The 12,550-nt window shown below is 37.7% G+C and overlaps 1 protein-coding gene across 1 annotated transcript in view; it reads right to left on the bottom strand.

The window, feature by feature from the left end:
- The window catches only part of SOS2 (SOS Ras/Rho guanine nucleotide exchange factor 2), a 105,644-nt gene that overhangs the window by 45,817 nt on the left and 47,277 nt on the right, over positions 1 to 12,550 (bottom strand). Inside the window, exons 7-8 of the mRNA XM_024997980.2 lie at positions 11,536 to 11,646; positions 3,093 to 3,191 (exon numbers count right to left, since the gene is read on the bottom strand). Of these exons, the coding sequence (XP_024853748.1) occupies positions 3,093 to 3,191; positions 11,536 to 11,646 (210 nt within the window). The remainder of the gene's footprint in view (positions 1 to 3,092; positions 3,192 to 11,535; positions 11,647 to 12,550) is intronic.

The following is a 12,550-nucleotide window of genomic DNA, read 5'->3' on the forward strand; positions in this document are numbered from 1 at the left end:
AGCTGGAATCAAGATTGCCGGGAGAAATATCAGTAACCTCAGATATGCAGATGATACCACCCTTATGGCAGAAAGTGAAGAGGCACTAAAAAGCCTCTTGATGAAAGTCAAAGAGGAGAGTAAAAAAGTTGGCTTAAAGCTCAACATTCAGAAAACGAAGATTATGGCATCTGGTCCCATTACTTCATGGGAAATCGATGGGGAAACAGTGGAAACAGTGTCAGACTTTATTTTGGGGGGCTCCAAAATCACTGCAGATGGTGACTGCAGCCATGAAATTAAAAGATATTTACTCCTTGGAAGGAAAGTCATGACCAACCTAGAGAGCATATTCAAAAGCAGAGACATTAGTTTGCCAACAAAGGTCCGTCTAGTCAAGGCTATGGTTTTTCCAGTGGTCATGTATGGATGTGAGAGTTGGACTGTGAAGAAAGCTGAGCACTGAAGAATTGATGCTTTTGATCTGTGGTGTTGGAGAAGACTCTTGAGAGTCCCTTGGACTGCAAGGAGATCCAACCAGTCCATTCTAAAGGAGATCAGCCCTGGGTGTTCTCTGGAAGAAATGATGCTAAAGCTGAAACTCCAGTACTTTGGCCACCTCATGTGAAGAGTTGACTCATTGGAAAAGACTCTGATGCTGAGATTGGGGGTAGAAGGAGAAGGGGACGACAGAGGATGAGATGGCTGGTTGGCATCACCGACTCAAAGGACGTGAGTTTGAGTGAACTCCAGGAGTTGGTGATAGACAGGGAGGGCTGGCGTGCTGTGATTCATGGGGTTGCAAAGAGTCAGACACGACTGAGCAACTGAACTGAACTGAATTGACTATAGTTAAGTTGGGATTTTTAAATGTTGGCAAATACTAGAAGGCAACTATAAAACTAATGATGGGACTTCCAATTAGACATGAACATTCTCTAAAAACTTTTAGGAATCTAAATATACATCTGTGGCTGCTAATATATTATTCATGAGAAGCCTACAATCCTTTCTATGAGTTCTTTATGGACCCATTAGTCTCCATGGAGATACACAAAATCAAGTTGCTCATCTATTTGTTTACAAAAGCTAGTGAGCTCCAGTATCACACATTATGGATAGTAAGACTCCATAAAAAAAGAATTCTTGAGGTAGGTATTTACTGTTGTAGTTGTTTAGTCACTAAGTCCTGACTTTTGCAACCCTATGGACTGTAGCCCGCCAGGCTCCACTGTCCATGGAATTTCCGAGGCAAGAATACTGGGGTGGGTTGTCATTGCCTTCTCCAGGGGATCTTCCTCATGAAGGGATCAAACTTACATCTCCTGCCTTGGCAGGCGGATTCTTTACCACTGAGCTACCAGGGTAGCTACCAATACCTGAGCCAAGATATTCATTAGAAATCATCTAAAGATTTCTTTGCCTAGATGTCTACTAAGTTTAGTTATTCTGGCTTTTATTTTAAATATTACTAATGAGTTACATGGAAAAGTTAGAACAGGCTGTCTAAACCAACAACATGGTATAGACACAGTGTCTACATATAGACAAATATAGTATACTCTATATACACAGAGATACAATATCTATATAAAGAATGAATAATAAAGAGAAGCCGCACATGATCTCATTAGTGAAACTCAACTCTCAGAAATATGGAATATATTCAGCTTTAGTTGATGCACAACAGTAAGAAAAACAATCAGAAAAACTGCAAAGACAAGGCCCAGAAGATATTTACAATGGCAGAAGACTTGAACGATCCTATAAAAAGTTATTCAAAAGGCCAATCAACATATGTACAAGCACATTAATAATCAAGAAAATATAAAATAAAACATTAGTTACCATTATAAATAGATCATATAATAGAAAATCTTAAATATGAAAAATGCATAAAGAGAGACATCATGCATTCTGGTAGGAGTATAAACTGTATAATTTTGGAAAATTTTCCACTTTGAAAAACTGCTTGACCTCATCTAATAAATTTGAAAACATACACACCTTATGACCAAGCAATTCTAACCCTGAGTACATACTCTAGAGAAACAAAATCATGTACATGTGTATCAAAAGATAGAAAAAAGAATATCAATAGAAGTGTTATCAATAATAGCAAAAAACTATTGTTCAGCCAGAGAACAATAAATAAATCATGGTTTATTCAAACAATGGAAGAAAATTAAATTAGAAAAACATAAAATAACATCAGTGAATCTTATGTTGTGTGTTAGTTGCTCAGTCATGTACAACTCTTTGTGACCCCATGAACTGTAGCCCACCAGGCTCTATTGTCCATGGGATCAATGAATCTTACAAATATCAATGTAACTTTCAGAGAAGATGACACAAAATACTATAATAATTTGATCTAATTGATAAAAAGCTCAGAAACAGGCTACATATATTTTTACTGACATATACATAGGTGGTCAAACTGTAAAGAAAAGCAAAAAAGTAACTGCCATTACAGTCAGAGCAATAACTTACCTCTGGTGTGCTTGTACATTACATTTATTTATTATAAAGCATGTTTACATTTTTCTCTAAGTATACACCATAATAAAGTTTATACTACATATTAGACCCTTAGAAATTCAGTATATTTTTATGTGTACTGATATTTAAAAACGAGTTCAAGTTTTATCACAATTTTAATTTTTAATTCATTACTTGGGTTCTACCTACTACATTGCATGGGCAAAAGGTATCAACTTTAAACGTGTTTTTCATGACAAGTTATATATGACAGAAGTTTAGAACAATGTTATACATAAAAGTTATTAATTACCTTTATAAAATATGAAGTTAAACCATTGTTGCTGTGTGACTCCAAAAATTAATTTTTAAAAAGTCAACATTTTAATGTTATTACTTTGAGAATTTATATTATCAAGTGATAGATAAAGTAACATTTTCCCCTATCTACAACTTGGAAATTATATGAATATAAAAAATAAAGGCATTTCTCTATGGTCCATGGGAAGTAGGAAAACATTTAAGATATTTTCTTTTTATGAATAAAAACTATTAAAACTATCATCAGAGAAAAAGTTTTTAAGTCTCATAAATCTAAGTATTTCTTTTTGTTCAGAAAACTTTTATCTTACCTTTAATAATTCAAAATAGTGCCAACAATGATATACTGGCACCAGCATAAGGCGTGGAAGGACATAACGAACTGCCTCTTTAAAACCATCAGCGATGGACTGCAAAGTGAAAAGACAAAATAGTATATCTCTGATATAAAGGTTACGTAAACAGCAGTGCCTAACAGAAGTAGTTTTTAAGAATACAAGATACAGGGAACTCTCTGGCAGTCCAGTGGTTAGGACTCGCCACTTTAACTGCTGGATCCTTGGTTTCAATCTCTGGTGGGAGAACTAAGATCCCACAAGCTGCTAGGATCCCAGCAGCTGCACACAACTTAGCAACAACAATAACAATAATAACACCACTAAACAACAATAATAACAACTTATACTAAACAGTAGAAACATTAGGGTACAGATATCTTTAATGGAACTAGTCTCTAGTCTAACCTCATTTGTGTTTTGGGCATGACTTAAAAAAACAAACAAACAAGATAGAGATGTATCAAAACTATAATGAAAGCGTTCTATATTGAAATTGAAGTGCTATAAATCAAGTTTTTTCTTTCTTTAATTTATCAGCTAATTAAATATATACATTTCATCTTTCATGGCTAATATAACTTTAACAATGGTCTTCTCAGCTTTTTCCCCAAAAGTTTTGGGTTCCACATACCATAAAGGAATGCTGAAAAGCTATACATCTTCTCACAGATTTCTATGTCACTTTTACTCAAAATGTTTTAAGTAGTTACAAAGAATGTGTTTGGGGGGATGTGGTACATTGCAGATGTGATTTAAACCTATTTCACAAAACACCGATCAAATACATTTCAGATTTAGCTCATTTAACTTAAGAAAAATGCTGCTTAATTGATACAGCCGATCTTCACTGTCAAAGTAAACAGCCAGATCACATTAAATTTCCACAACAGGTCTGACTTCACTCTTAAATTGAAATACACAAGTTAATACCACAGTCTTCAGTACAGGAAGCACTTGAAAGAAACTATAACTGCTTCTAACATAGCATGTTCAAGTATGAGAGCTTTACAAGCCTCCCCTCTCCTTTATCATAATGGAATCAGTGAATTAAAATGGATGAGAATGGGTGAATTTAATTCAGATGACCATTATATCTACTACTGTGGGCAAGAATCCCTTAGAAGAAATGGAGTAGCCATCACAGTCAACAAGAGTCCAAAATGCAGTTCTTGGCTGCAACCTTAAAAAACAACAGAATGATCTCAGTTTGTTTCTAAGGCAAACCATTCAACATTCCAAGTCTATGCCCCAGCCACCAAAACCGAAGAAGCTGAAGGTAATCAGAAGACCTAGAAGACCTCCTAGAACTAACAAAAAAAACAGATGTCCTTTTCATCATAAGGGATTGGAATGCAAAAGTAGGAAGTCAAGAGATACCTGGAGTAACAGGCAAGTTTGGCCTTGGAGTACAAAATGAAGCAGGGCAAAAAGACTAACAGATTTCTGCCAGGAGAACTCACTGGTCATAGTGAACACCCTTTTTCAACAATACAAGAGATCACTTTACACATGGACATCACCAAATGGTCAATACTGAAATCAGATTGACTACAGTGTACCGGAAAATGGAAAAGCTGTATACAGTCAGCAAAAACAAGACCGGGAGCTGCCTGTGGCTCAGATCATCAGCTCCTCATAGCAAAATTCAGGCTTAAACTAAAGAAAGCAGAGAAAACCACTAGGCCAGTCAGGTATGACTTAAATAAAATCCTCTATGAATACACAGGGGAGGTAATGAAAAGAGATTCACGGTATTAGATCTAAATATCAAGGGAACATTTCATGCAAAGATGAGCACAATAAAGGACAGAAATGCTATGGACCTAACAGATGCAGAAGATATTAAGAAGAGGTGGCAAGAATACACAGAAGAACTATACAGAAAAGATCTTCATGACCCAGATAACCACTATGGTGTGATCACTCACCTAAAGCCAGACATCCTATAATGTGAAGTCAAGTGGGCCTTAGGAAGCATCGCTACGAACAAACCTAGCAGAGGTGATAGAATTCCAGTTGAGCTATTTCAAATCCTGAAAGATGATGCTGTGAAAGTGCTGCACTCAATATGCCAGGAAATCTGGAAAACTCAGTAGTGGCCACAGGACTGGAAAAGGTCAGTTTTCATTCCAATCCCAAAGAAAAGCAATGCCAAAGAATGTTCAAACTGTACCACACAACTGTACTCATCTCACACGCTAGCAAAGTAATGCTCAAAATTCTCCAAGCCAGGCTTCAACAGTATGTGAACTGTGAACTTCCAGATGTTCAAGCTGGATTTAGAAAAGGCAGAGGAACCAGAGATCAAATTGTCAACATCCGTTGGATCATCAAAAAAGCAAGAGAATTCCAGAAAAACACTTACTTTTGCTTTATTGACAAAGCCAAAGCCTTTGACTGGATTACAACAAACTGTGGAAAACTCTGAAAGAGATGGGATTATCAGACCACTTTACCTGCCTCCTGAGAAATCTGTACGCAGGTCAAGAAGCAACAGTTAGAACTGGACATGGAACAACAGACTGGTTCCAAACTGGAAAAGGAGTACATCAAGGCTGTATATTGTTACCCTGTTTATTCAACTTATATACAGAATACATCATGTGAAATGCCGGGCTGGATGAAGCACAAGCTGGAATCAAGATTGCCGGGAGAAATATCAGTAACCTCAGATACGCAGATGATACCACCCTTATGGCAGAAAGCAAAGAAGAACTAAAGAACCTCTTGATGAAATTTAAAGAGGAAGTGAAAAAGTTGGTTTAAAACTCAACATTCAGAAAACTAAGATCATGGTGTCTGGTCCCATCACTTCATGGCAAATAGATGGGGAAACAATGGAAACAGGGACAGACTTTATTTTGGGGGGGCTCCAAAATCACTGAAGATTGTGACTGCAGCCATGAAATTAAAAGACACTTGCTCCCTGGAAGAAAAGCCATGACCAACCTAGACAGCATATTAGAAAGCAGAGACATTACTTTACCAACAAAGGTCCATCTATTCAAAGCTATGGTTTTTCCAGTGGTCATGTATGGATATGAGAGTTGGACTATAAAGAAAGCAGAGCGCTGAAGAATAGATGCTTTTGAACTGTGGCATTGGAGAAGACTCTTGAGAGTCCCTTGGACTGCAAGGAGATCCAACCTGTCCATCCTAAAGGAGATCAGTCCTGGGTGTTCACTGGAAGGACAGATGCTGAAGCTGAAACTCCAATACCTGGGCCACCTGACACAAAGAACTGACTCATTGGAAAAGACCCTGATGCTAGGAAAGATGGAAGGCGAGAGGAGAAGGGGACGACAAAGGATGAGATGGTTGGATGGCATCACCAATGTGATAGACATGAGTTTGAGTAGGCTCTGGGAGTTGGTGCTGGACAGGGAAGCCTGGCATGCTGCAGTTCTTGGTGTCGCCAAGAGTTGGACACAACTGAGCGACTGAACTGAATTGATTAGATCTAGTAAACAGAATGCCTGAACAACTATGGACAGAGGTCCTTAATATTCTACAGGAGGCAGTGAACAAAACCAAAGAAAAAGAAATGCAAGAATACAAAGTGGTTTTCTGAGGAGGCTTTACAAATAGCTGAAGAAAGAAGTGCAAAGCAAGGGAAAAAGGGACAGGTACACCCAACTAATGCAGAGTCCCAGAGAACAGCAAGGAGAGAAAAGGCCTTCTTCAATGAACAATGCAAAGAAACAGAGGAAAACAACAGAAAAGACAAGAGATCTCTTCAAGAAAGTTGGAAATATTAATATCCAAAGATGGGCACAGTAGAGGACAGAAATGATAAAGGCCTAATAGAAACAGAAGAGATCAAGAAGAGATGGAAAGAATACACAGAAAAACCATACAAAAAAGATACTAATCACCCAGACAACCATGATGCTGTCGTCTCTCACTTAGAGCCAAACATTCTGGAGTGTGAAGTCAAATGGGCCTTAGGAAGCACTGCTGCCAATAAAGCCAGTGGCGGTGATGGAATTCCTGCGGAGCTATTTAAAATCCTAAAAGATGATACTATTAAAGTGCTGCATTCAATATGTTAGCAAATTTGGAAAACTCAGAAGTGGCCACAGGACTGGAAAAGGTCAATCCTTATCCCAACTCCAAAGAAGGGCAGTACTAAAGAATGCTCAAACCACCAGACAATTGCACTCATCTCCCATGCTAGTAAGGTTATGCTCAAAATCCTCCAAGCTAGGCTTCAGCAGTACATGAACCAAGAACTTTCAGAAGTTCAAGGTGGGTTTAGGAAAGGCACAGGAACTAGAGTACAAATTACCAACATTTGCTGAATCATAGAGAAAGCAAGGGAATTTCAGAAAAACATCGACCTCTGTTTCATTAACTATGATAAAGCCTTTGACTGCATGGATCATAACAAACTGTGAAACACTCTTAAAGAGATGGGAATACCAGACCATCTTACCTGTTTCCTGAGAAACCTGTATGTGGGTCAAGAAGCAATAGTTAAATCCCTGTATGGAACAACTGACTGGTTCAGGATTGAGAAAGGAGTATGATAAGGCTGTTTATTTCACCCTGTTATTTAACTTACATGAAAAGCATGTCATGTGAAAGGCTGGGCTGGATGAGCTACAAGCTCTGGAATCAAGATTGCTGAGAGAAATACCAACAACCTCAGATATGGCAGGTGACACTACTCTAATGGCAGAAAGTGAAGAGGAACTAAAGAGCCTCTTGATGAGGGTGAAAGAGAAGAGTGAAAAAGCTGGCTTAAAACTCAAAAAAACTAAGATGATGACATCTGGTCCCATCACTTTATGGTAAACAGGAGGGAAAGAGGTGGAAGCAGTGACAGATTTCCTTTTCTTGCACTCTAAAATCACTGCAGATGGTGACCGCAGCCATGAAATCAGAAGACGACTGCTTCTTGGCAGGAAAGCTATGGCAAACCTAGACAGAGTGTTAGAAAACAGACATCACTTTGCCGATAAAGGTCTGTATAATCAAGGCTATGGTCTTCCTGGTACGGATGTACAGATGGGAGAGCTGGACAAAAAAGAAGGCTGAGCTCTGAAGAACTGATGCTTTCAAACTGTGGTGCTGGAGAAGACTCCTGAGAGTCCCATGGAAAGTAAGGAGATCAAACCAGTCAATGTTAAAGGAAATCAACCCTGAATACTCCTTGGAAGGACTGATGCTGAAGCTGGCCACCTGATGCGAACAGCTAACTCATTGGGAAAGACCCTGATGCTGGGAAACATTGAAGGCAGAAGGAGAAGAGGGTAACAGAGGATGAGATGGTTGGATGGTATCACCAATTCGTTGGAGATGAACTTGGGCAAACTCTGGGAGATGGTGAGGGACAGGGAAGCCTGGTAGACTGCAGTCCATGGGGTTACAAAGAACAGGACACAACTTGATGACTGAACAACAACAATAACAATAAACTCTTCTTCAGGAGAAATCTTTTTTTTTTTCTGATTGGTACCCTGGAGATTTTTACACCTTGGATTAATGCATGATAGGAAACTCCATAGGATAATAAGTAACGTGTAGGAAAAATTGGAAGAGAATGCAAAAACATAAATAAGATTAGAAACTAATTCTCTTCAAGATACCTGTACTGGTAAGTTTTTGTTGTTTAGTCTAAGTTGTTTTTGCTAAGCTGTGTCCGACTCTTTTGCAATTCCATGGACTGTAGCCAGCTAGGCTTCTCTGTTCGTGGGATTTCCCAAGCAAAAATACTGGAGTAGGTTGCCATTTCCTTCCCCCAGAGGATCTTCCAGACCTGGGGACCAAACTCACATCTCCTGCATTGCAGGTGGATTCTTTACTGCTGAGGCACCAGGGAAGCCCCCTGTACCCTTGTATCACCTGGAAAATCAGCAGCAGCAGCAGCAGCAGGTATATCCCAGTTTTGAAAACTAATAGTCTGCAGAATAAATGATTTTCTAAAATTTATGAGGCATTTAAAAGTCACTCATGTTGATTTTAAATGTCATATATTTATTTAAAGTGGTATATCTCCTCATCAGGTAAATACAGACAGAAGCAATACACAATGTGAAGAAAAAGTTCAAGATGCTGTTTTTAAAATATATCCTCATAGGTAAACATATCCATAATTCTCACCTATTGTTAACTGAAGTAAACTATAATTTGTTCAACAGGCTTTTACCAGAATATGCAGAGATTAATTTCTTTTATCATTTAATTAAGACAGTGATATAAATTATGCTGGATATAGGTTTATGTATTTTATATGCAATGCTTTAACTGGAAGCAAGATGAAACTTTAAATTTAGTCTACAAAACTGTCATTTACATGGTTAATTAGCACTGAAATGGCTACTAAAGTGTATTCTAAAATATTAATGCAATGTATGTTTATAGTGTAAGGGGGCCTGTAAAGACAATATACACTAATGTTTGCATGTGTAGTATGTGCCAAATGTGCTTAGTGTATTCCTGTTTAATTTTCATAACCATAGAGATGTACATTATCATTATCATTTTACAAATAAGTAAACTGATTCTCAGAGATTAAGTGATTTATTCAAGGTAAGATAATTGGCTCAAAGCCAGAAGTTCTGACTCCAAAACTCATATTCTTACAGTGTGCCTACATCTTCTAAAGTTTTGTTGTGTTTTTTAATAAAGCATTACTTTTTCATCTTACAAATGAAAAATTTGTTTTACGTTAATAAGGTACAAGTGAGTCTGGCCTGAAAAGGGGTATTATCTAACTCTGAATTTCACTGAGTATCTGGAATAACAGCTTAAATAATTGGGTTAGAAACATTAAAATCTCATAGTAAGAATTACTGGGTGCTTCCCAGACAGCACTAGTGGTAAAGAACCTGCCTGCAAATGCAGGAGACATAAAAGACGTGGGTTTGATCCCTGGGTCGGGAAGATCCCCTGGAGGAGGGCATGGCAACCCACTCCAGTATTCCTGCCTGGAGAATCCCACGAACAGAGTCTGGTGGGCTATTTATAGTTTATGGAGTCACAAAGAGTCAGACATGACTGAAGCGACCTAGGAGCAGCAGCAGTAGTAAGAATAACTAATAAAATAAGGATGAAACAATTGTTGTACTTTTAATGAGTATGCCAAAGATCTTATAAGCATACTACTCCATTTAACTAATGCTTAATTTATGGTTTATATGAATATCTAAGATTTAACTTAAAAATTATTTCTTCAATTAAGTAAATTTTGAGAATTAAGTGTAAGTTTTATTCCAAATTGACAAGTTTTTGAGGAATAGATGATAATGGGAATTCACAGTAAAGGAGGCAGGGAGAAGACAATACGTTCAGTTTTATTTATTTATATTTGAAGTCCTTGTGGGATATTCAAGTGAATTAGTTCAAAAGGTTGCTGGTTATATGAAGGTGTATATACACACACACATCCAGTGTTCAAAAGAAAGCTATGGGTTAAAAATACAAATAAGGAAGTCACCAGCATACAGATGGAAGCAAAGGGTATGGATAAAGTCCTCAAGGACAGCACAAAGGAACAGAACAGCAGGAGCTGATATAAGAAGATGGGTAACACCTGCAACTAAGGAAACTGAGAAGAGGAAACCAGAGAAGATGAAAACTATGTAACAGCAGTATCACAGAAGTAAAAAAGAGCAAGAGGAATATTCATAAATACTACAGACATAAACATGAGATCAAAATAACCACAAGATTCGGTGGTTAAGTTCATTGTCCAGGGCAGGTTTTAGTGTTAGAGCCTGGTTAGAGCACAGGTGGTGGCAGTCTGATAGAGAATGATCAAAATATAATTGGCTACAAATGGGAAAAAAACAAAAGGGGTAAGAGTAACAGTGACAAAAATTTGTGCATTTATTCACTTGTTTTAGGACAATACAGATTTGACCATATTCTTATGCTAAGGGAGAAAAGCCTGTCTAAATGCAGGAAGCTTCTACAGCAGTAAGTAGTCAAGGATCATCGATGCCAATCTAACCTTCATTAAGTGTTAGCAGAGTAAAATGTAATTTTGTCTCTCTCCACTTACTCTCATTTTATCTAACTGCATTACAGAACCAATTAACTTGCATAATCTCCATTAATATACCTATCTCCTTTAAATGATAGCCCTAATCGGAAAATAGTATGAGTATACATGAGGATATTCTCCACTCTTTATTATTTCAGTTCTCTCTCTCGTAGGGAAACAGATCCTGAAATAGCTCTCCACCACCATCTCTACATCTCAGATCTAGAGTGTACCAGATTTTTCTAGTCACACAGTATTTGTGATGGTATTCTATAAAAGATTTCCACATTAAGGACAAATTGAAAGAACTCAAGACAGAAAACAAAAGACAACCTACAACAGTTTTACAATTAACAGATTTTGAAGGACTGGTAAAATATTCCTTTAGTTTCTTTATTAAAAAAACAGCATTCAATTTAAGTTTACCTGAAAGTGTAGAGCCACTGCAGGTCTGGCCATCAACTTACTAAAATTTTCATTAAACTTTGGTGAAAGAATATCCTGGGATAATGTTTCATAAGGATCAAATGCTTGCTCCTATTTTTTTTTTTAAAAAAAAGAAAAATATGTTAGGTTTAAAAGAAAATCTTTTCTACTATCATGGCACAGATTATTTAATGGCAAATTTTTAGTTAAGCCCTCCATTAGGTTTCAGAACATTTTTTTTATTCTGGGGACAAATAATAACTATGGACTATAACTTGGAAATTTTTTAAAAATGTAAGTAATGACTTTAAGTAATAGATGACAAGAAGCTGCTAGTCTTAAAATAGGTCACTGACTTGTGATCACAAGTATCAAACTATTAAATGCATATGCATATTTATCCCAGCTAAACAAAAATTGTATTATTAGTAAAATAAGGCTGGGATTTGAAATTTCAGTTAGGTTTGCTGCTGCTGCTAAGTCACTTCAGTCGTGTCAGACTCTGTGTGACCCCATAGACGGCAGCCCACCAGGCTCCCGTCCCTGGGATTCTCCAGGCAAGAACACTGGAGTGGGTTGCCATGTCCTTCTCTAATGCATGAAAGTGAAAAGTGAAAGTGAAGTCACTCAGTTATGTCTGACTCCTAGCGACCCCATGGACTGCAGCCTACCAGGCTCCTCCATCCATGGGATTTTCCTGGCAAGAGTACTGGTGTGGGTTGCCATTGCCTTCTCCATCAATTAGGTTTACCTAGGCTAAAAGTCTAGATGGTTGGATGGCATCACCAACTCTACAGACGAGAGTTTGAGCAAGCTCCAGGAGTTAGTGAAGGACAAGGAAGCCTGCCTAGCATGCTGCAGTCCATGGGGTCGCAAAGAGTCAGACACGACTGAGCCACTGAACTGAAATGAACTGAGACTAAAAGCAGTTTACACTGAGGATATTTTCAAAAGAAGCAAGAAGTGATACTTCCCCTGTTTTATACCACATTTTTTCAAAATTAGAAAAAGAAAC

The sequence above is a fragment of the Bos taurus genome, chromosome 10 (genome assembly GCF_002263795.3).
Source record: "Bos taurus isolate L1 Dominette 01449 registration number 42190680 breed Hereford chromosome 10, ARS-UCD2.0, whole genome shotgun sequence".
NCBI classification, from domain to species: Eukaryota; Metazoa; Chordata; class Mammalia; order Artiodactyla; family Bovidae; genus Bos; species Bos taurus.